Source organism: Neophocaena asiaeorientalis, unplaced genomic scaffold (genome assembly GCF_003031525.2).
Source record: "Neophocaena asiaeorientalis asiaeorientalis breed wild unplaced genomic scaffold, Neophocaena_asiaeorientalis_V1.1 scaffold74, whole genome shotgun sequence".
NCBI classification, from domain to species: domain Eukaryota; kingdom Metazoa; phylum Chordata; class Mammalia; order Artiodactyla; family Phocoenidae; genus Neophocaena; species Neophocaena asiaeorientalis.
In genome coordinates, this window is record NW_020172183.1 from 739,001 (window position 1) to 764,665 (window position 25,665).

General features: G+C 36.6%; 1 protein-coding gene across 1 annotated transcript; it reads right to left on the reverse strand.

The window, feature by feature from the left end:
• Positions 1–3,181: 3,181 nt before the first annotated feature.
• On the reverse strand, positions 3,182–22,773 carry LOC112410783 (NEDD4-like E3 ubiquitin-protein ligase WWP1). The gene is made up of 8 exons (XM_024761540.1): positions 22,618–22,773; positions 18,919–19,052; positions 18,687–18,827; positions 17,871–17,991; positions 12,807–12,911; positions 10,203–10,299; positions 9,713–9,785; positions 3,182–3,870 (listed from the first exon to the last, which is right to left on the reverse strand). The coding sequence occupies exons 1-8, from the start codon at positions 22,735–22,737 to the stop codon at positions 3,771–3,773; spliced, it is 891 nt and encodes a 296-aa protein (XP_024617308.1). The 5' UTR covers positions 22,738–22,773; the 3' UTR covers positions 3,182–3,770.
• Between the last annotated feature and the right edge of the window lie 2,892 nt (positions 22,774–25,665).

A 25,665-nucleotide genomic window follows, 5' to 3' on the forward strand; every position in this document is an offset into this window, starting at 1 on the left:
GAAACCCCATTATATTCTCCTTCCTGTGCTACTTGATTTGGTTCTTGAGTGTTCCACAGCTGACTGCTAGTTTGAGATGCCTTTTTCTCCACATACATGTAAACAGAAGTTTGTAGTTTTCTGTCTTTTAAACATATTACAGACATGGGCTGTGGGTGATTATAACTGCCTCTTATGCATCTGTTTCCTTCCTTTTAAGAATGAGAGAAGAAATCTGATTTGAAATGTGGCTGTTATCCTACTATAATCTGAAAGCTCTCAATTAACTCCTTGTTACCAGAAATTTTCCTATCTGAGTGTTTAATCATAGACTGTGGAACAGCTGTGGACTTTGTAAAAATGACTTCTCTCAGACTCACTTTTTAAAATAAACATAATTACAAGGAGCAAACAAAACAACAAAAAAACAATAACCTAATGGAATTGTGAGGATTAAAGAACATGTATTTACCATGAGTATCAGTAAATATTTAAAAATGCTATTATCATCTGATTGTGTTCTCCTTGGTCAAGACTGGGGAGAGAAAATTTGGCATTTAGGAGATGCCTCTTTTGTTCTAATTTCAGTATACGTGCTGCCAAAGTGAGGCCCTTTTGGACTTTTACTCTTCGTTGATTTGGGGGGGGGCGGGTTTCCCCTTTTATTTTTTTGTTGTATTCATGTGGTGTTCACTATACAACCTGTTTGGACTGTACCTGGGCATTACTGGGAAGAAAAAATAGGAGGGGTTGATTACTTTGGCAAGGGCCATGAGGTTTATTTAACGAATGTCCTGTTCTGGCCCATTGCACTGCCCTGTATGTTTCTGTCTTGTGACTGAAGAGTATATACTAGGTACAAAGGAACCTCATTAAGGTAAAGGCTCCTCTGATGAGGTCTGGGCTTTTCCCTTGAGAGACAGACCAAAACCCCAGTAGACTTCAAGTTTGGCTTTAAAGTTCAATGGACTTATAAAAGAACCTTTATTGTCTCATCTGCCTGCCTATTTCAACCGGAGAAGATTTCTGTTTGACTTCTGTAATGCCCACTAGAGGATCTTAGGTTCAGCCAAATATTAAGACTCAAAAAGCCCACAGTAGGCTTCATCTGGCCCCAATTTACTCAGAAGGACAGAAACCATAGCTCACCCAGCAGGTCAATGTCAGGCCTCCTTACATTCAAAAGATGACCTTACAGCAGCAGTCTGTGTAGCAGCATATCCATGCAGCTCCCAGGAGTATCATCTCCCCAGGTGACAGCTCAGGAATCTCAAAGGGAAATACAGTTACAAGTTTCCACATTCTGGGAAGTCCAAAGCTATGGTTTCATATTAAGTGCCTGGAGTTTTCCCAGTCCAGATGCAACACACCAGTCGGGCCATTTTAAACAGAAGCAGCATTGCCTGACATTGTTGGCCCACACCACCCTATCTAGTTTTGAGAACTGGAAAAGCTAGGTGGTTGACCTAAGGCTGGAGGGCAAAGAGTTTTGTTAACCCTTTTGACTTTAACTGCCCTGGAAGTACTAAAAACAAAAAAACACCACTTGTAGCTTCTTTTCCTGGAAGACAAACAACTAATCTGATTGCTGAAACTGTGTTGTGCCTGTGACCCACTGACTGGGCTGTTTAGCGGTGGTGGTGGTGGGTAGTGGCACTGCAATGAAGTGACAGTATGAACCTGTTTCTGAGCCTCCCTCGTTTGCTGATTTCCTCATGAAGTGTCTGTGTTCAGGCACAGTGAGCCCTGCACTTCTAATTTCTCTATGCCTGGCCCAGCACAGAACAGGGATGGGAAGAAGGGGGAAAAACAAGTCTCAGGTTTCTCTCACTGACACTGAGTAGGTATATCAAGACAATAAATCCTGCCTATAGGTCTGGATTTCTACAATTAATATGAAAGAAGGACCTGATAAGTTCTCCAAACCAGCCTTCTCCAGAAAGCTGGTTTGGTCTCTCCGTAGGCTCTGTGTAGCCTCATCTGTTGTATGGTAATTTCTTACCTGAAGTGAGAAGGGGGGATGGGCACCCTGAAAGCTTCCTGTCTTCATTCCAGTGTGCTACATGACGTTCTCTCATGCCTCTACTGAATGACAGTAACTTCTGTCAGCAAACTTCATCAGCAGTGGTACTTTCATGGTGTAATTTAAGCAGCCCTTTTGAAGACTGGTCACCCTCTATTGCATAGTCTGTTCTGTACATTAGTTTTCTTGTTTTTTGTTTGTTTTTTATTCATTAGGCATGAAAATAACTAGAACATTAATAGTGAGGATTTGGGAAAAGAGTCTATTCAAGCGAGTGGATCACGGACTTTATTTCATCTTTACTATGGATTCTGAATAAAAATGCAGAAGACCATCTAAATTAATATGTAGAAAAATAAAATTCTGGCAAAACAAAAACTACTGTTTAGGGAAGTTAAATTGTATACTAGTATCTTCTGTATGTACTTAGTAGTGAAATATGTTACAGGTAGCATTCTAAGACGTCAGTTCCATGGTTGTAAAAAAAAAAATTTTAAGTTAATGAAATTTACAGTACATACTGAAATAATGCTACAAGTGGAAATTTAAATTTTCATATTAATAGGGAAGCCCAGCTTGCTAAAGCAGCATTAATATTCACATCAGATTTTAATTTGTTATACATTTTTGTAGTTCAGTAAATGTCCTTGATAATGAAAAACAAAAAGTGTTATTGGAACAAAAATAGTAATCTATGTAAAAAGGGGGGGAGACTAAAATATTTTTTATAAGCTTATTCAGATACATGGAATTTTCATGAATTTAAGAGGAATGAAGATATGCAAACAGTAACAGAAAATCAGTAGACTTGAGTTTTCAAATGCTTATGTAAGTCTTCAATCCATCTGGTTTTATGAAACCAAAACTTTGAACACAAACAAAAGCAGAAAAGTTCACATTACCTTTTTATATGTTCCTAAGTATCAAATTGCATCAATTTATTATGAATTTAAAGAACATCACATATTTTAAAACTAAAGTACAGAAGTGCCTGATTCTTTTTAATTCCACAAATACCTAGCCTCCCAAAGTAACATGTAAACAAACCTCTATGCTACTCAGTGAATTCTCTCCAATTTCTAGAATAAACTAAATAGTAGTAGATCTAGTATATGACTTTCATGTAAGTTACGGTTTCATTCATGACTCTGACTATATTAGAGATGTAGCAAAGAGGGAAAATTTTCAACTACTGTATTTATTTAAAACAAACTGACAGGTTCAAGCACCCATCTTAAGAAAAGCCAGCAGCATTTTTTAACATATTCAAAGTAAGATTTTGGCCTAAGCCCTTAATACCTTCCTGAACAGCCATGCAACAAAACACCCTCAAGAGGTGTTACAAAGGGAAAAATACATGGAGTAATTTGTACTTCTTCCCCTGGATAACAGAAACAAGGTAAAGCAAATCCAGATTATTTTTGAATGAACGGCTGTCATGTTTAATACACTCTGAGCTCTATAAAACTAGAGCCACTATCATATATGCTTATATAGATATATACTTATTTTTAATAAAGTCTCTTGCTTGCTTCAACTTCAAAATTTAAGGATGATTTTTCTCCTAGTCAGTCACTTCAAGGGAACAATAAATAAAGTAGAAAAGGATCTGTTTTGCATATTTCTGTGGAAGAACGGAAAACATTTATACTTTGAGGGGTTCAGAAAATTCACTGTACAGAATGAACAGCTTATATACACTATCTGTGCAACTTTTCTTGGCTGGGGTATTTAAATGCAAGAGCTCCTCCAAGACAAGAAGCCACATTCATTCTTGTCCAAATCCCTCTGTCTCTTCTATTGCAAAAAGAAGTTTTTCCTTTAGTTGTTCATAACTCTTATATGGTGGTAGATCCAAGCGATTAAAACTGAACAAAAACAAAAACAAAATCAGATGTGTTTTCAATAAAACAAACTCTGAAAAGACTTCCAATACAATATTTTTTTAAAGCACATTTGAAAAACTTAATAGAGGAAGAATGTAAAAATTTTGCCAGAAGTATTCTAACACACAATTTACTACTGTATTATTACTTAACAAATATAATATTAAATATACAAATTTTCTTACAGCAGTCAATTCAAATTTAAGACCTAGTCACAAAAATATTTTAACGTTTCCCAGAGAAAGCTAGAATTAAAAATAATAATTGTAGCAATATGGATAAAACTGCTGGAATTTTTTTTTAAAAAGCACTAATTTTTCTCTTTTCTATACTATTATTGTTACATTGTGTCATGAGTCCCCCTAACTTCTCTTGGGTTAAAGAGTCCATTTCTTTCACTCACTCACCCACCAATTCATTCATCAGTTATTTATTGAGAATCTTTAATATATCAGGTATTTTTCCAGGAGCTGGTGATACAATGATGAAAAAGTAAAAGTCCTTGTCCTCACTGAACTTATTCTAGGGTGGAGACAGTCAATAACCAAATATATATTTTTGTCTTTTCAAATAATCTCATCATATATATAACCGTTTCTAAAATAATATGCTTACAGTCTTGCTAGACTCAAAGAATTCCCTGCTGGGATTAACTGATGAAATGTAGAAAATATTGAAAATGCTTAAAATATCAATGTATTGTTTTACAATTTAGAAAGGTGTGAAATAACATTTAATTTTTTTAAGATACAGCACTGAGTAGCTGGGTTAAGATTCAGGAGTTTTGGATTTTGGTCCCCACTATTAGTGTCTAGTGAAATAGCTCTGAGAAGTCAAAACCTTTCTGTACTTTCATTTTCTCATGTGGAAGGTTTCTATAGATTATCCAGTTCCCTTCTACTACTTCTACCAGTTATCTGCCCTTGTAAGAGTCAGGAAACCTGTAAATCAAGAAAGAGCCTTTTGAAACAAGGCAGCCAATTAAAATGGTATTCTTCTCAGACCATGTTATTCTGTTTGAAAAGTTGTTAATTTAACAGTAACAATTAAGAGGACTATATATCTTCCCATCGTGTGCCCCCTCCCCACCCCCACCTTTAAACTATGCCTCAAGGTACAGTCTGATACTGAGCTGAGGTCAGGAAAAAATTTTTCAATAGAGCCCTATACTAACCAGTCACCTGCCTCTGTCAAATTGTCATTCTATTTACCAAATCTCCCCCATCTTTTCCCTCCTGATCATTTCTATTGCTACTATATTCTCCTATATATATATATATATACTTCCCCATCATCTTTTATCTAGACCATCAGTATTTCCTGCCTACTGATCTTGCATCCTTTTTATTTTTAACTTCTTCACAACCTATCTAGCCTTATATCATATCATCTTTTATCTAGACCATCAGTATTTCCTGCCTACTGATCTTGCATCCTTTTTATTTTTAACTTCTTCACAACCTATCTAGCCTTATATCATTGCCAGGGGTACTTTCTTAAAAAGACATGATGGTTTAAAAAACCTCTGCTGCTTCTAATGACTACGGATGGGGAAGTGGGCAAGGAAGCCTATGCTGTTCGGTATAGCCCCTATCAACTTATTTAATGTTCTCCAAGCATACCACACACTTTTCTGTTCTATGACCATGCTCTTATGGCTCTCCTATGTTCTGGAATACCCTTTTCTGCCTATGAAAATATTATTAAGAATCAGTCCAAATGCTGCAACTTCCTCCAAGAATTCTCCTTGAACATGTTATACAGACTTAATAATTCCCCTCTCCATAAGCTCTTCTTGTTTTTTTTCAAAAGGATGAAGTAAAAATTTTATTTTTCACATGTGAGGACCTAGCAAATGCTGTAAATTCTTGGATTTGGTGAAAATTAAAACATAAACAAATTATGGTCATGTTTATCCATGTATATAATATGGAAGGTGAATATATGTAAAGAGTTGGCATTTGTAATACATAAGCTCTTTTTACTTCTGTTTTAGCATTTACTTTACTCTGTATTATGACTGACTGTTTTTTTTCCATTAGATTCCAAAACCAAGGGCAGAGTCATCTCTACTCTCCTAACACAGATCCATTCTGTATACAGTAGACATTTCGTAAATGTTGAGTTGAACCACATAAGAAAATGTATTACTTTAAAACATCCAAAACAGGATTCTGTTTTAAGACATCAGCCATTATGTTTTGTGCTGGCTTACAAAAGGACAAAGACATACTAAAATCTATTCATCTTTTATTGAGTACTTACTATGTGAATATCAGAATACTATTTTAAGTTTTATTTTAGCTTTTGTTTTAGTTTCAGCTTTGAGTAAAGTTTGCTACTTCTATTTTCTTATATATAAAAAGGGAAGACATCAATACTTTTCTCATGGACTCTAAGGGAACAGTACTCTATTGGCTTGCTATACACTGTATATAGCCTGCAGCACCCCTGCCCTGAAAGCTGCCACCTCACTAAGCAAAACACTGGGGATGAAAGCAGTAGGACCCAATCTGAGAATAATCAAGACTGCTTCCACCATAGACTATGGCACTGCTTACCTCAGTCACTACCGAAGACTCAAGTCTTTCTGGATCATATATTTTCATCTAAATTCTCATCCCAATACTGATCAACCGTATTTCCCCTGATCTGAATTAAATCCCCACCTCTGTCAGACCTTTCCAATCCATTCTTTTGGACTTATATTTTATGATTTGCAGGCTTCTATAGTCTTAACAACTCCTCTCTTGCCTTAACTGAAATCCAGCTAGTCTGAAATATTCTATTTCCTCTGCAGCCAGTCAACAAACTTTCCTCCTCTGAGGCAAACACAGTCTGGCTATGCAACCTCCTTTCTGCACTTTTTGCTATCACCTGCTGACCATGTTCCTTCACTCACTGAAAGCTCTGGCACCTTCTTCATAGTCCTCTCATTCACATGGGTGACATGCAATGCCACCCACAGCCTCTCAATTCTTGCCCTTCCTCAGTGACCTGTTCCTCTACTTCAGTATCATACCTTGAACCTTGTCATCACCAGTAAAGGAAGTTACTAATTAAAACACTCTATTCTCTGATTATCTGTCTTTCCCAACTTATTTCAATTAAAATGCCAACCTGTTAATCCATTACTTTCTCACCATCCTATCTTGTCCTCAGACTCTTCCTATCTTCACTTTTTACTTAAGCCACAGCCCATCATTATAATTACTTTAGAGGTCATGGTCCATCATTATAATCACTACCTTGCAAATATTTTAAAACCCTCTCTCTCCTTTTGAACTTACTCAAACTCAAACCCTGAATGAATTCAACCTTCTACTTTCTCATTCCTTGTACCTTAACAGTTGAAAATTACTGCAGGGAAAATCTGACAACTTAGGTAGATTAGTGTCACTTTAGATGAACTAGTAGATCCAAGTGGGCAATCTAATGTTGTCCAGCATTCTCAGCCATATTTCTACTCTCTGACAGCTCTCCCTTTCTTTCTCCTCAAGTCTTTCCTTTCTTCACTGTTAGCCAGTGACCTCAACCTTATACTCTGAGAAAACAAACCAACAGTGGATTAACTCTATTATTCTTTCACAAAATCTAAAATCTATCTATAGTTTACATCCAACTTTCCTTCCTCTTCTGTTACAACAAAGGAAATGTTCTTGTTTCTATAAAAGGCGAGTTCCTTAACTCACACTCAAAATCCCAATTCTTTTCATCTTTCGTAAAGAATTATCTGATTTGGTTATGAACTCTCTGTCCCTGCCTCAACAATCTCTCCTCCACTGGATTTCACCAATTTAATCTAACCTGGTGTTCTCAAATGTTTTTGGTCACAGGATCCCTTTTCACATCTAAAAATATTGAGAAAGCCAAAGAGCTTTTGTTTATGTGAATTATAGCTGTTGATATTTACCATATTATAAGTTAAAGCAAATTTTAAAAGTAATTTACTTTGAAATAAAAGTAAAATTTTTATGGAAAAAAAGACTATTTTCAAAGAAGTAGTGAAAAGAGTGACCTTGTTTCATATTTTTGCAAATCATTTTAATATCTGGCTTAATAGAAGACATCTGGATTCTGATACCTATGTGAGCATTTATTCTGTGGGACTATATTGTTTTAGATTAAGCATATGAAAACTGTCCCCATACAGACATGCAGTTAGAAAACAGAGATGTACTCATTTTTTTCAGATAACTGTGGATATTATTCTTTGATAATATACTAAATTTGACAAGGTTATGCCTAATATGGGTTTTGAAATCATATCAAAGAACTTTTTGTACTCTGTTATATGAAATCCATTGGTTTATTTTACACTTTGAATGCATGTTTTACCCATGCATGAGTTTGTAACATCATGCGTCGGTCATCTGGAAATACTGGTTCACCAAGTTATAAAGAATTTTCAAATATTAAAAAAAGTCTTGGGAAGCTGTCAAGCTCAAGGTGGTATATACAAGTTTTCCAAAATTCTGATTTTTGCATGAAACCTCAATTTTATCATCACCAACAAATGCTGTTAGTTGTTTTCCTTAAGGTGACAAGTTTTACTTCATTAATTTTCAAGGAAAAAAGTCTGAATAAACACAGTTTGTCTGTCATGTTTTCAAGTAGAAAAAGTGTTCCATAAAGAAAGCAAGCTGTTCAGCTTACAACTCAACAACTGCCTAAGAGCTTCCCCTCAAGACAGCCACCAAAGTGCTTTATGCAGACTTCCCATTTTGTCATACAGAATGTTAAAAAAGCTACATACATACTTCAAGCAACAAGATTTACTAAAATTAATAGTTTTTAATACTTCATAAAGAACAACCTTCAATAAGCCTGGCTTTTTTTTTGCTTTAAACTTCAAATGTGTGGTGTTGAAAAATGCAGAGATAGCAGTTTTGTGCCACTGCCTTGACTTGTGCTAAGTCAACAGCAGTTGACCCACCATTACTTTGGTACCACAAGTGCAAATGTCAAAACAATAAAAAGGCAAAAATGACTTAGTGTGAAAATAGTTTTGATCTCCTGAAAGAACCACATACATTTAAGCCATCACCATCTTTTGCCTGGATGACTATAAGAGTTCTATAACTAGTCTCCCCGCACTCACTCATCCAATTCCCTCTCTCCTCTGTTGCCAGACTGATTTTTCTTGGATCTCATTATCTGCTATTTAAAACTCTTCAAAGGCTTCTAATTGTTCTTAGAAACAAATTCCTTATAATAGCCGATAAGGCTCTACATAATTTAGCCCCTGCCTACATTTCCAAATTCTTTTATCCCCTCCCCTGATTCATTAAGTTCCATTCACACCAAGGCATCTTTTATTTCCTTGAAAAACGACCCTGTACAAAGAGTGCACTTCCCCTGTTTCTTCCCACAGCATGCTATTTATCAAACTCAACTTAAACATCAGTTTCCAAGAAACCTCCTTGACCACCCAATCCAAAGGAGGTTCCCCTCTAGTTGTTCTATTGGTTTCCTTTGAAGGACTCCTAGCATTTGCAAAGAGTTGTTTATCTGTGTGTCTTTTGTGTCCCCATCCCCAATGGAGTGCAAACTTCATAAAAGGCAGGGAGCACTTCAATCTCATTCTGTACATAGTGGGTATGCTAAATATTTGTTGAATCAATGGATACATTTCTCAAGTATTTATATTAACCAATCATTCTAATGTGTTTAGTTATAGAGTACTATGTTAATCAGCCTGTTCTCAAAATTGAAATTCTGACTACTTTAATGAATAAGAAATTATACTGGGTCTTACATTAAAAAAAAAACAAAACAAAACAGACTCTGGCTTCACCTTCCTATTTAAGATTCTTGAACTTACCATGTGTGGCTTCTTGGTAACCAGGTATCTTTCCCGACCTTTTCAATGCAAAATTTTTGAGGCCCATTACTTCCTAAATCAGGAAAATAAGACAAAATTTATCTGGTCCTTTAAACTTTTTGGTAACTAGTCAAATAATAGAACATGTCACATAGTCAACCTGAATGATACAGAATAAACTACAATGTAAGTTACTTCTACCTAGAGAAGCTTCTTACTGCTGCAAAGATCCAGGAATAAGAATTACAAAGTGGAAAGATAAGTATTTCTACAGAATCTTGCTCCCTTCACAAAGCAATGGCCAACCAGGCTTTGTGAGCAGACTTTCATTTTTGTCTTACAAGTGTATTCGATACACTTGTCTTTTTTTGTCTTTTTTTCTGGTAGATGCCCTACATAAAGCACAGAAGAATAATCCTATGGTTCAAGTCTGTTGTATGTCTAAACGCCATTATTATCCCCAAATTATCTACAGAGAAACTGCATTTACCCATGAGCTCAGCAAATCCTCCTAGAGGTAAACGGCAGGTTCCAGTGACAAACTGCAGTAGTCGCATTCTTACTTCATTGTCTGTCTCTTTCACAAACTGTGTAACAAAATCAAATTTACTTTAATATAAAATAAATACTAGATTATCTTCAATAGTGAAAATAGTAGATCCTTAAATTATTAATTTAATTATAAATTAATTAATTTAATTATTATTAATTTAACTTGAAGAAGAAATTTAACACAAACTAGTTTTAAAATATATGTGGTAACTGGCTGCAGCATTCACCATTTATTCAGGCTAGGCACTATGCTCAGTACACTATCAATCTTACTTCAATTAATCCTCACAATCACACCACAGGTTGGCCACTATTGTTATTATTATATCCATCTTACAGAGAGGAAATGGAGGCCTAGAAAGGTTGTCATTTGTCCATCGTCAGACCACTGACCAGGGCAGATGTTGTGGCTGGACTACACTATTACAGCTGTCACCTGTTGAGGGCTCCTGCCATGTGCTGTGCCATATGCTTTTTGTGTATTTGGCCCTTACAACAATATTATGAGATAGCTACTACCATTAGCATCCGCACTATACATATAAGAAAATGGAGGCCTGGAGAGGTGAAATAATTTGTCCTTCTCAAACTGCTAATAAGTAGCAGAACTAAGATTTGAACTCAGGTCTGGCTGAGCTCTAAACCACTGTTATCCTGACCCGAGCCACCTACCCTTCTCCACTATAAGCTACCAAAGATGAACAAATACTTCCCAACTGCCACTTTCAATAGTTTGTGGTATTTTCTTCCACTAAACATCATTTTCCCAACTCTCTTCTTCATACTTGAAAACCTAAAGTATGCATTCTTCTAAAAATATATCTAGTTCACAGACTATCTCTTTTCAAAGTGGACATAAATGGGTAATGTGAAATACTGATCTGAATAGGTCTGAGTATCTTACAACTGAAGGCAAGGAACTTAGGGAACAGTCTGAGAGTAGAAATGTATCTTAAAAACAGGGACTAAACTTTAGCTAACAATAGGACAAAATGTTGTGCTAATTATGACCAAAAATGTTTCTGCACAGAATTGTGCTGAGGCAACATATTTCATCAAGACAACAAAGAAATACAGCTTATTACCAGGTCTGGCATAAACCTCACCACTGTCCCAGAAACAAACCCAATTCAGAAAACACAACTATTCATTTGGATTTACATAACTCAAGGCTTAAGCTCCTCGAGTATATAAATACAAAGTCCAAAGGGAAAGTCAGGGAACAAAAGGAGTAAGAAGCTGGTAATGAGCCTAAAAGGGAAGATTACAGATACCTGCACACATTCTGTATGTGATGCAATTCTGATGTTTTAGGCTTGAAAATAGAGTTATTCTTACCTTTTTGTTTATTTTTTTTTTTTTTTACAATAGATAATACATGCACATAGTGTGGAACTCAAAGGCAGTAGAAGGGCACAGCAGGAAGAGCATCCCACACATGCACCTCTGCCTCAATGTCAGCTCTCTGCAACTGCTGCTCGCGTGCCCTCTACCTTTACGGATGCTGTATTCATACACTAGCAGACACTCTGTCTATACAGAATATATATTTTCCTTTTAACCAAATAATATACACACCTTTTTTTCCCTTAATATTGTATTGAAAAATATTATCCTCCAATATTTTTGTCAATTTGCATTAAGAAAAAGAATGATGACAAGGTACAGAATTACATAATGGATATATTACAATTTATTTACTCAGTTCCCCCCGACGGACATTTAGGTGTCTCAAGTCTTCAGTAGTGTACCGATAATGTAGCAATAAATACTCTGGTATGAGCCATTTTGCATAGGTGAAGTGTATCCATAGGATAAATTTCTAGAAGTGTCCACACTTCTTTAAAGTATGGAGCAATAAACATGTGACATATCCTTATGAAAAGATGCAACCTTTGGAAAATCTTTCTATAGTAACAGAAAACCCCAGGCTTTTCACCTGAAAGTGAAACAGTTAAGCACAAGTACACCAGATATTCAGTTACTAAGCTGCTCAAATGAGTCTCAATTAGTAAATTTATGTGGATAATATCCCTGGCCTAGAGATTTTAAATTTCAAACAACACACAAACACAAACAAAAGAAAGGAGAGGGAAAGAGAGAGAAAGGAGAGAGAGGAAAGAAAAGTCATTCCTGGACATTATCCTCTAGATTGTTCTAACTCCCTGGCATATTATCACCTTTAGAGGAATTAAGTATCTGCATTGACTTTCTCATTAAAAACATACTTCCTCATTTACTTCTAGAATTAAGTGGAATTTATAGAATACTTTCATACTACTAGAAAAAAATGTTATACCTACAACTATTACCATTAAACTATTATTTAAAGAAGACAGTCATTTATTCTTTCATTTAGGAAAAAAGCAATGGAAAATCCTTTAACAAGTATTCACGCTATGCACTTCCGACTTAAAATTCAAAGACTAAATACCATGTCTAAAAGCAGTCTCAACTTTAAAAGTGAACAGTTTTCAAACCCCCATTTCATTAGAAAACATTTTCTTTGAGTACTTTGATTCAAAAAGATAAAAGCAAATACCTGCCAAAACCAGATGATCTGCTTGCTGTTTCTGGTATAATGTCGATACACCGTGTTTCTCTGCCAATCTGCTAAGTCAACCTCCTGCATGCCACACAACATGACCTGGGAAAGGAGCACAGCATCAGGTCACAGTAAAGATTTAGTGAAGAGAGTAACCATGTGACTGAAATCTGCTAATGCCCAGCTATGCACATGCATAATTATGTAAACAGCTATGTGTACATCAAATAAAGGTCACAGTAAGCAAATCCAACAAAATCTGTGGCAATTTAACATGCAGAATTCTATGGCACTTTATCTTACCCATGTTTACTGAACTTAAACTGAAAACATTTAAAGTAACTATTCATCAAGAAAAACATCAGCTGTGTGCCAGAATAATCTCTTTTACTATAAATATATCCCAAATTAGACATATAAATTACAAATAAATTTCTAGTTCTTCTTTTTTTTAAATCTATGCTACCTTATCTATTTAAAATTAAAAATATATTAACCTCTTGTTATTCATCTATCCAGGCTTTGAGAATAAAATATTCTACATACGTGAAATTTTCAAATTAACTCCAGTTTATTATATATGGGATGAAGACTATTTTTGGCATAATAAAATAAAAAAGTATAATACTTTATTTCTCATAAGTCAACTATGATCTATAATTTACATACAATAAAATGTGCATATTTTAAGTACAGAGTTAGATGCTTTGACAGATGTATACACCGGTGTAACCACTACCATAATCAATAGGTAGAATATTTCCATCGTGTCCCTTGTCACAGTTAAAACCACCATCCTTATCTTTGGCTCTAGGTGATCAACGATTTCACCATAGACTAGATTTTTGAGAATATGAGACAATACTACACATATCCCCTCTCTTTTCTGTTTTCTTTTCCCGCTTAGTACAATGTTTATGAGATTCATCCACGTTGTTGTGGGTACCCGTACTTCTTTCATATTGCTGAGTGGTATTTCATTATATAAATATACAACAATTTATTTATCCATTCCCTTGTTGTTGGACATTTAGGTTACTTCAAATTTTTGATTTTGATGAATAAAGTTGTGATGAACACTTATGGAAAAGTCTTTGTGTGAAAATATACTTCATTTCCACATGAATAAACACCTACTAGTGGAACTGCTAGGGCATAAGGCTGATGTATATTTAACACTGTAAGAAACTACCAACAGTATCCCAAAGTGGTAATACATTCAGTTTGAATTTGCAATTCCCCAATGACTACTGAGCATCGAATGTTTACGTGCCATCAGTATAGCTTCTTGGGCTTCCCTGGTGGTGCAGTGGTTAAGAGTCCACCTGCCAACGCAAGGGACATGGGTTCAAGCTCTGGTCTGGGAAGATCCCATGTGCCACGGAGCAACTAAACCCATGCACCACAACTACTGAGCCTGCACTCTAGAGCCTGCGAGCCACAACTACTGAAGCCTGCGCGCCTAGAGACCGTGCTCCACAACAAGAGAAACCACTGCAATAAGAAGCCTGCGCACCGCAATGACGAGTAGCCCCTGCTCGCTGCAACTAGAGAAAGCCCGCACGCAGCAATGAAGACCCAACACAGCCAAAAATAAATAAAATAAATTTATTTAAAAAAGAAAAAAAAGTACACAGCTTCTTTTTGTAAAGTGAGTCTTTACTTACTTTAAAAAAATTGTCTTTTTACTGAGTTACAAGTTTTTAATATATTCTGGATACAAGACCTTTGTCTCAAGAGTTTCTCTCAGTGTGTAGGTTGCCTTTTCATTTACTTAACAGCATCTTTTGAAAGGAAGTTTTTAGTTTTGATGAAGTCCAACATCCTTTGTGGGTGTGTGTGGTCTACTGCTTTACTGTGTTCTTCCTAAGACACTTCTGTCCACACTAAGATTTTTCTATGTTTTCTTTTTAGCTTTCATATTTATGTTTATGATTTATTTTAAATTAATCTTTGTTTATGAGCTGAATAGGGGTTAAGATTAATTTTCTTCCATATGAATATCAAGTTGATCCAGCATCACTTGTTTAAAAGACTTCCCCTTTCTCCATCAAACTATATTACCTCTGATGAAAGCCAATCGACAATATACATATGGGTCTACTTCTGGACTCTCTAAGTGTTCCACTGATCTCTTTGTCTATCCTTGCACAAATACCACACTATCTTAATTACTATGGCTTTATAATAAGTCTTGAAATCTGGTAGTTAACATCCTGCAAGCTTGTCCTTTTTCAAAATTGTTTTGGTTAATCTAAACCCTTTGCATTTCCTTGTAATTTTAGAACTAGCCTGTCAATTTCTATAGAAAATTCTGCTGGGATACTGACTGGGATTGTGTTGAATATACAGCTCAATTTAGAGAAAACTGACATATTTACAATATTGAGTCTTCCAATACATAACATGGTATATCTCTCCACTTACTAAAATCTTCTTTAATTTTTCTGAGCAATGTTTTAAGTTTTTAGTGTAGAGTTCCTACAGGCCTTTGGCTAAATTTGCTCATTTTTTTTATGCTTTAGTAAATGAAACTTTGAAATTTCAATTTCTAAATGTTTGCTGCTAACATATAGAAGATATACAATTGATTTTTAAAATCACTGACCTTGTACCTTACAGTCTTACTAAATTCACTATTATTTCTAGTAGTTTTTTGGTAGGTCCCTTAGGATTTTTCTAAGTCAACAATCATGTTATCATCTGTGAATAAAGGCAGTTTTACTTTTCAATCTTTTTGCTTCTACTTTTGCCTTACTGCATTGGCTCAGGAATCTGGTACCATGTAGAACAAAAGTGGTGAGAGTGGACATCTTTGCCTTGTTCCCAATCTCAATGAGAAATATTCAAGGTATCACCGTTAAGAATGATGTTAGGGTTTATCTTTTTTGTTGATGTCCTTTATCAAACTGAGGAAGTTGCCTTCTATTCCTAGTGTGATGAGAGTTTTTTTAATAAAGAATGACTGTTTTATCTTCTTAAAGTTAAAACAGATTTTAACCTGTAAAAAGGGGCATGGCATGATTATGAATAACCATTATTTTGGATAATGGTGTGAATATCCCTTATTGTGGTATTATTCATGGTTAAGAGAGACAATGAATGGGAGTAAAAGAAAGAACAAGAGGAGAAAAGTCAAGGCAAAGCAAAACAAAACAACACGAATGTCCATTTTCTCACAGCTCTGTACTATGAGCTAAAGGTAAATCAGTAATCAATAAGGGCTTTAGTCTCCTTCTCTGTGTAAGGAAATTATCTTATGGCCAAACTATTTCACAAGGCTCTAGTAAAGACTGTAAATGCTGCCAAGGGTGATATAAAGTATGCACCTATTAATATCCTTGTTGATTTACTGTTTCAGTTTCATCTCAGCTCTAATGTCAGGCTCTTGCCGTAACATCCCTCTTTCACTGAGTGGGCCTCTAAAGCAGGAGTTCTTAATTGGGGGTATGGAATATTTTAGGTATACGCATATTGAGTATACAAAGTTTTAAAATTTTCTTCAGATTCTTAATGAAGTCGGTGATTTAAAATATGATTAATACTACTCTAAAAAGTATCTTCCATTCTACTAATGCATTTCTGCTAATTTGTGTAAGCAAGCTATTAAGAGATGTTAACCAGGTTTACAGAGTCTACATGTAATTCAGGCTCCGAGTACTGATTTTCATATACTTCCCATGTCAGAGTTTCTAGAAGGCTAATTCCTACATAGGGAAAAATGCTAATTTTTCATATGCACATTTGATTACATGAACAAACCAAGTTTCTTAATAGAGGACCAAAGATGGCTGCCTCCCAAAGAAGGTGGGGGGAAATGCAAGCACCTTCCTAACGCCCTGCCTGTGTTCTAATCTAATGTGGAGAAGACTTGGAGAATTCACAATAACTAATCATTAGGGAAATACAAATCAAAACCACAGTGAGCTATCACCTCACATCCATTAGAATGGCTATTATTAAAAACAAAAACAGAAAATAACAAGTATAGGCAAAGATGTGGAAAAGTTGGAAGCCTCACATACTTTTGGTGGGAATGTAAAATGGTGCTGCCGCTATGGAAAACAGTGTGGCAGTTCCTCAAAACGTTAACTAGAGAATTACCATATGATCCAGCATTCCCGCTCCTGGGTATATATCCAAAAGAACTGAAAGCAGGGTCTCAAAGTGATATTTGTACACCCATGTTCACAGCAGCATTATTCACAATAGCCAAAAGGTGGAAGCAACCCAAAGATCCATTGACTGACGAACGGATAAACAAAATGTGGTATATACATACAACGGAATATTACTCAGTCTTAAAAACGACAGAAATTCTTACATATGCTACAATATGGATGAACCATGAGGACATTATGGTAACTGAAATAAGCCAGCCACAATAAGACAAATACTGTATGATTTCACTCATATGAGGTAAGGAGAGTTAGTCAAACTCAGAAACAGAAAGTAAAATGGTAGTTGCCTGGGGCTAGGGAGGAAGAGGAAATGGGGAGTTGTTTAATAGGTATAGAGTTTCAGTTTTGCAAAATGAAAAAGTTCTGGAGATTGGCTGCACAATACTGTGAATATACTTAACATTACTGAACTGTACACTTAAAAACGTTCAAGATGGTAAATTTTATGTTATGTGTATTTTATCACCAAAAAAAAAAGGAAAGAAAAAAAGCATCTCTGATACATTGTACTTCTAACAATTCTAAAGTACAGTTAAGACCACTAAGAACTCATGACTTAGAAATCTAGTCTTTGGGGTAACTCACTACCAAACCAGGAGTTCCCCAAATTATCAATAAGGTTGCACTCACTCTTTAGGAGCCCTAACAGTTGGCACTGATTGATGATTCTGTGCTCATGACATCAGCACATTTTGGAGAACTTAAGACCTTTACCCAATGCTGGGATTTTAGTACCCCCTGAACATTTGGATGAATGAGAGAGGATTGAAGATTGTGCCACATGATTTTAAAACTTGTGGACATTCTTTTGTAAAAGTGTGTAACAACAGTCCCTCCTCCCATTAACATTCCCTATAAGAGCATAATAAAAGATCCTAACCTCCAATTCTTTTTCATCAAAGTACTGCAGCCACTGAAGGGGAACAACCTCATTAAAACCATCCAGGAAAGCTTTGGTCTGTTCTTGTACTCCTCGAGAAAAACGCCACTCTGTCATTAAACTGAAAATAAAGATAATATTTAAAAATAGGTAATTTGTATGTGAGGTAAAAGGCTAAAAACAGAGTACTTCTTAACCATCATTAAAAAAGAAAGTGAAGAAAATCAGTATGCTGTATGAGTCGTATAGAATTCAAGAGAACACAGTTTCACAATAGAAGTTGTGGTGAGCACTATTAAGAGTCAGTTAAAAAGGGAAAGTGAGATGGAATAGGAAATGAGCGTTAGAGTGCTTAGGCAGGCGTGGCTCTAGGCTTGGTTTTGCTACTATCGAACAGAGCACCTCTGTCTCCTCATCTAGAAATGAAGAGGCTGCCAATGGTCTCTGATTTTTGATCGGGACAAAGGTAGGATGCATACAGCAGGTGGCAGTGGGAAAGTGAAGGTCATCATACATACTCTTATTTCAGGAATACTGGTACTGTTGAGAAGAGCTTAAATGTATGTCAGAGGCAAGGGAACTGGGGTTTTGTTGTTTTTTTTACTACATTTGATTTTTGAGCGGTGTCAGAGCATGTTTATAAATTGAGGGGAAGACTGAGTAGAGAGAAAAATGATTAAAAAGGATAAGTGAAAGAGGGAATGAATGTGGAACATCTTCCCAGAGGCACAAACAAGGTATAAAGGTAAGGGTATAGATAGTTCTAACATGCTCTAGTAGTTACAGAAATTAAGGTCAATCGGGTAATCACCTTACCCAATATATTCATCTTTATTCTCCTCCGTCACCAGGATATTGGAACCTCCCAACTTCAGGTCATGTGAAGTAACTTTTCCCAAAATCTCCATGTCAACAGAAAAGTACATTTCTAAGCCACATTCTTCAATGTTGTTGTCTCTGGGTGATATAAATATATACAACCACTAATTAACAAAATATGTAAAACTGATTTCAAGAAAATACCTTATTGAAAGATAAATCTTCAAACCTTATCCAGATAAGGGAGTTATAAAATTCAGTATCAATAGATTCCAAATCCTTAATAGTCAGTTTTTTACTTAGCATACGCTTGTAGAAGGGTAAAGAGAAACCAGTATCAATGAACTTTCCATGAAAAAGTGCCTGCCAAGAAAAACAAAAAATGTTATTTAAAAAATTACAGAGTAACAATTTTCTTATTCACAGCACAATGATAACAGAGAAATCATGAGGCTTTACAGGCAAAAAAAGTAATAAGTAATCAGCATAAATCATGAAAACTAAAATATTACATAAAATGCTAAGTATGAAAAACAAATTTACAGAGTTAAAACAGCATCTCTTTAACTGAGGTCAAACACTTAGCTCTACCGTGTCCTATCAAAAACTGTAAAAGAGGATGATAATGGAGCTTTATCAAACCCCCACTCTTTCTAACATGTTTCATGAATTACATTAACCCCACTGAATGGAGAAATGAAGACATCTCAGGGCCACCGTGCATGCACCTGGAAAGACCCCACCCCCGCTTTCTTATCTCACAGTTGCCTAAGAGATTTTCAAGACTAACCCCACGGTGCCTTCACTCCTATTTACAAGAGTCAACGCAGGAAGTCCCAGACCTGCAGTACCTTGACTCTCACCATGATCTGCCCGTCCACTTTGATATCTGATTCCATGTCTCTCATCTCCCCAAACTCTCAAAACCACCTACTGTGTTTTGCCCTCTGAAGCTCATGATCCATCATATTAGCAAAATCCCCCACATCCTCCACTCATTCTCTGAAGATTCCTTTAGCATCTTGTTGTAACACAAATCTGGCATTTTTCTGAGGACGCTGCTTCCTTTCAAACCTCTCAGAGGGATGGCTGTTTCTCTCCTATCCTCCCTCATGTCACCAGGCCTAGGAGTGGGGTGTGTGTTGCTTCTCATTACTAATGTCACCTCCCTAACCCGCCCCAGCTTTCAATTTCAAGCCCATGCCACCCCACTGCCTTCGTGGCTCACCACCCCCCAACTCCTTGCTGCAGTCATCCTTAGGTCTCCGGGTTTCTCCCCTTTACTCCTTCAATGCTGTGTTTTTCGACATGACCATCATCGTTCTGAAGATTTCAACGTCTACACTGATGATTCTTTTACTACCCTGGAGTTATAGTCCTTTCCATGATCTTAGTGTCTAACTTAGCTAAACATTCTCAACACCATACCCTAGACACTGTGATTAGCACTAGCTGCAATCCTGCATAAACTCAGTTCCAAACACCTAATTTTCCAGCTCACTGCCCTTAGTAATAACACCAGCAACGTTTGACTCCACTGGGATCTAAAAAAATCAGGGAACCTGTTACCTTATCACTCTCTCTCTCAGCCCCCTTGTGAAGTTCTCTCTCCCCTTACTCAGTTTAGAGTCCACCTTCAATCATCAAAATTCCTCCCTTGTACCTTCAAATCCTGTCTCCCTGGTATAAAAATACAATACATCAATACCTTTGTATTTCTGGCAAAATCCAAAGCCTAGCTAAATACAACTGTCCACCCACTCCACGCCTATGCCTGGGCAGTGGAACATGCCAGAAATGTATATGCAACCATGCTGACTGGTTCATGACCAGCGCCCTCAGGTGGGAGCCCACTGCATTCACAGTCTCCCTCTCTCCCAGATGACTATTTCATTCCTCAAGTACCTCCTCACTCTGAGCTAATGATCTTGCTTTCTATTTCACTGAGGAAACAGAGCCATCGTAAGAGAACTTTTGTGTGTTCCACCACATCTGCTCACTAATAGCGTCTGAATCTATGTACTCTTATTACAGAGAAGCTCTCTATTGCTTCTCTGTGCAACTAAACAGATCTCCTCCTTGCTCTCCTATTCAAGGTCATTGCTCCCATATTCCCTATCTCCCTGACATCCTCAAATTCTTTCTTCTCTTATCATCATCAGAGAAGATGTTTCATCCTCCTCCTATTCTTGGTTCCTTACGTACTTCTGGTTACTGCCCAACTTCTCTATAGTCCTTTATAGCAAGCTTCTTTAAAAAGATCTGCTTACATTTGTTGTCTCCACTTCTCCTTGCATTCTCTCTTCCTTTCACTCCCTCCGATCGTTCCTCTCCACTGCCCCTGAGTATCATTCACCTGGCCAAGTCAAACGGTTACTTCTCAGACCTCATCTTGCTCAGCCTACCAGCATCGGACACAGTTGACCACTTCTTCCTTCTGGAAACACACTTCCTTCTTCCTCTGTCTTCTGGACACCGTTCTTATTTGATTCTCCTATCTCCTCCTCTGCCTCAGCTCTTTTGCTGGCTCCTTCTTATCTCCCCAATTTACGTGTCCTTAAACGTCTTCTCTGTCCACACTTACTCTTTAAATGGTCACACGCCTTACCTCGATATCCCCTCATGGCCAGCCTTGTATATCCAACTACCTATTCTACATCTCCACTTGAGTGTCAGCAGGCATCTTAAACAAACCGAATTCCAATTCTGGACTCCCTCCACCCCCCACATTTCCTCTGGCCACAACCCTGCTGTCCTGGGAAATGGCAACTGCAACCAGACAGCTTGGTGCCGTACTTGACTCTCTCTCCCTCACACCCTGCATCTAAATGGTCAGGAGACCCTGTTGGCTCTACCTGCAGAATATATCCAGAATCCAAAGCACGCCTCACTACCTCCACTGCTACACCGTTCAAGTCCAAGCCACTACTGCCGCTCACCTGGGTTGCTGCAAGTGGTCTTCCTGCTCCTCCTCTTGCGTTCCTCTGCCCTCAACTAGTCTCTGTCTACACAGCAGGAAAGTCAGCTTAATAAAACCTAAGTCACATTATGTTACTTAGACTATGTCACTCCCTGCTCAAAATGCTTAAGGGAATTTCCCAAAGATTCCACACACTACCTCTCAACCTCATCTCCTACCACATTCTCTCTCAGATACTCTGCTCCAGCTATGATATTTTTCATTAAAAAACGTACTTCCACCTAAGACCCATTTTTCTTGCTGTCCCCTATGCCTAGAATATTGTTCTCCAAAATATTTGCATGATTCAACCCCTTACTTTCTTCTTATTTCTGTTCATGTGTTACCCATCAGAGGCCTCCTCTAATCATATTAAATAAAAGAGCAACACTGCCTTTCCTTCAGTACCTACTTATTTATTCTTTGACTCCCTCTAACAGAATTTAGATCCCTGAGAACAGGGACTGTGTCTTTTTTTCATGGTTTCATCCCTCTCATACTATGATACCACATAGTAGTAGGCACTCAATAAATATTTGCTAAGTGAATGAACAGACAATAAAGTGCAAATAAATAAATACAAACACTTCTCAAGAAGGCCATAGTCCCACAAGACCTTCTGCAAAGCTCTGAAAATTCCAAAAACATTAATCGAGTTCAATTATTATACAACTCAGATTTTCCTGTTATAGAAAAGTGGTCATACTATAATTAGGTTTAAATGAAAGGACTTTTAAAGACCAAGTGGCTATATCAATAATCTTCATATTCATAATCTTGATTTCACACAGGTACTCAAAAAATAAACTATATATTGATACTCTCTGGGCAAACTTCCTTGGTAAGAAAATTTGTGAACACACATAATCAAGGATAATGTGTATAATTTTTTATAAAGTCCTCTCTAAAATACTTTTGAAATAAGCAAAGTTTAAATAAATAAATAGGTAATGGAAAGTCAGGACTCACCATAGCAATAAAGCGACCAATGAAACAGAAGTATGAAAGATGGTCTGGATTAATGGTTGATGCTGGATTTATCTGCAGACAGTAGTTGTTCTTGCCAGCATACTCAAACAAGCAATACATGGGGTTCAAAACTTCATGTGAAAGCAAGAAAAACCATTCTCTACAAGAAAATAGGTCAACATTATTTTTAGCACCCATACGTATGAATTTAAAAACAGATCTTAAATACATCCATCCATCCGTCATACCCCTCTGCTCAACAGCCTTTAACAACTCTGCTGTCCAATTCCTTAGCCCTCCATTTAAGTTTCTCTGCAATGTAGCCCTCCATTCCAAGTTACCTGCCAGTTCCCGAGTTGCCAAACTATAAACTTGGTGTTTCTGACATATAGCGTGCTTCTTCCTATGCCATATTTTTGTTTGTGTATGAATCCTCCACATCAACTCAGCCTATGGGGATCCCACTTTCTCTTTCAAGTCCAGCTTAGATCAATTCCACTTTAGCAATTTTTTGAAGCAATTTTCAGTGTATTTCAGTATCTCAGTCACTGAATACTTTGTGGTAACAACCTCACAATAGTAGTCATTTTTCTGCACTGGACTGGCCCACTTGACCACTACATCCACCAGACTGTAAGCTCCTCAAAAACAAAAGTCATACCTCTATATATTTTTTATATCTTTAACTCTCACAGGCATCCTACAACCTATATGCAATAGGTTTTAATAAATATTTGCTGGTGATACTGAGATACACAGCTCTGCTGCTATGGAATAGTTTTAATTTTTTCTTGCCAATGCATTAAAAAAGGAACTAAAATTTTAAAAGATGAAACCTTTAAATGTGATAGGCATTCTCTAACTTATTACCACCTAGTTTGCTTCATTTTAAAAAGTCCAATATACACAACCCAACTAGATAAAAGATTAATAATTTATATTACAAAATAAACTCAATTTGCAAAAACTCTCTTCAACAGCAATTTCTTCTAATGCAAGGTTCCAAACTCAAATGTCTACAGGTATCAGTAAGTGAGTACAAGGGGTTTCCTTCTCTGCATGGGCTGACATTCTCTACTTAGCCACAACCCCCTATTCCTCATTGTATCCCTGATAAAAGTTATCATCAGTCTTAAGGAAGAATTACTTCCGGGCATATAATCATAGTCATTAGACAACTTGGCAGTGGTGGGCAGGAAGTGAAAAAGAGTGTATGCTACCCTAGAGGGGAAGAAGCTACTCTGATTCGGTCAACTGACGCCATGTGAGAAGGTGGGGTAAGTGATTTTAAAGATAAGCCAGAAATCTTGATTCACAGGCATAATCTAGTGATTTCCTTTAATGTCGTTAAGTAATGTAAAAAAATTTAAAATCACAATGGGGGGGCCATCACTGTGCAGGCTAGATCTGGCCTGGCAGCCTGTTTACAAATGTTTTTCCAAAACTTTCAAAACACAATCTTGGAAACTTACTGAAGGGTAGAGAAGGGAGTCTAAATCAACTGAGAAATGATAAACACCAATTTATAAAACGAAATCCAGTCCCAACATAAGTAGCTGAAGCAAGTCGACCTCGCGCTGTAATGAGGCAGAAGTAAGACATGTACCCAGGGAAGAGGACTGAACAGATCTAGTGAGAATGTGTTTAGACACAAAAACTAGAAATAAAATTCCCAGTTGTTGCAGATCGCTTTTAGCAAACAACAGCCCAGAGAAAACTAAGTAAATTCAAAAAAAGAATGACTACAACACGGCATCTAACCTATACTCTAATGGTAAGAAAAAAGAAGGAAAAATTCTAACTAGCAAGAGGCAAAGAGTTCCCTTTCAATGTATTCTTCCATACACTCTCAAATGAACTAAAGAGTTACAAGAGGTTGAAAAAATTATTAGACAACAAATGAGCTAGCTGAGCCTAGAGAAGAAAACAGTAAAACCACTAACAATGAAAAATCACATTAGAAGCAGCAAAATGTAGGGCAGTACTGCAAACAGTGACATGAGGATAGGCTTCAGAAAAATCAAAACAAAATGAAAAAGCACAAAGATAAAAATGATCAGAGAAAAGATGACAGACATATAAGACTGACAAAGGAGATTCCACATACCCATGATTGATGTTCCTGAAGGAAAATGGAACAAATGGAACAGAAAAGATATTCAAAGACATAATAGAAGAAAATTTCCCTTAAATTAAGGAAGATCTTAATATGTTTCTAAAAAAAGATATAAAACAATCAACAATGAAATTAATGAACTTCAAAGAAAAGGCCTATGTGGGCACCCAGAGGAAAAAGCTTCCTACAAGGTGCTGGTCTCCCACTTCACAGTGCTTACATTCAATACTAGGAGACAGGAAAACAATGTCTACAGAGTACTGGAGGAACTAGTGTTGTGTGAGAAACTTATATCTAGTGAAGTTGTTGTTTAAATACAAAAGCAACAGAAAACACGTTCTCAAGCACACAAAACTACAGGACTATGTCACCCTTGTGAACTCCTGACTAAACCAAAACCAATATATGAATAAAAATAAAGAATTTGGGAATAAGAAAATCATGGTGTTGAGTAACTGACTACATACATTATATGCATTAAAACCATCAAAATATAAAATAAAACCCAAACAGTTAAGGTAAAAAAGGGTTCAGATAAGAATGTGACTGGTATAAAGTGAGACACTGTAAAAATAATACCGTATTTCATTTCTAAGATGTACCTTTCTTTTTAATGTCTGAACATTTCTGAAATTGAGACAAATCACAATAGATGTGATATGAATATCCTTTGTGACAGGTAGTTTCTTCTCTGAAAAAACTTAATAATGTTTTAGATGAGAAAATATGTTAATACAACCAGCTCTGATAATCCCACATATATACCTCCACCAGCTGTACCTAGTCCCACAACTCTTTTTAAAAGCCAGCTGTACTAAAATTGTGATTATGTAATTCTGTACACCCGTGAAATATGAGTTCAAAAAGAGAGCTGTTTCTATGAAAAGCAAGTTTAATTCTTTGGAAATAATTAATGAAAGTGTTTTACGAAA

Excerpts from the sequence above, each read along its gene's own strand:
- LOC112410783 (XM_024761540.1), bottom strand. The coding sequence starts at position 22,737 with ATGTATTGCTTGTTTGAGTATGCTGGCAAGAACAACTACTGTCTGCAG. Across the intron at positions 17,992-18,686 it reads AATAAAGATGAATATATTGG|TTTAATGACAGAGTGGCGTT; the intron begins GTAAGGTGATTA and ends CTTTATTTTCAG. Across the intron at positions 10,300-12,806 it reads AGATCATCTGGTTTTGGCAG|TTTGTGAAAGAGACAGACAA; the intron begins GTATTTGCTTTT and ends TTTGTTACACAG.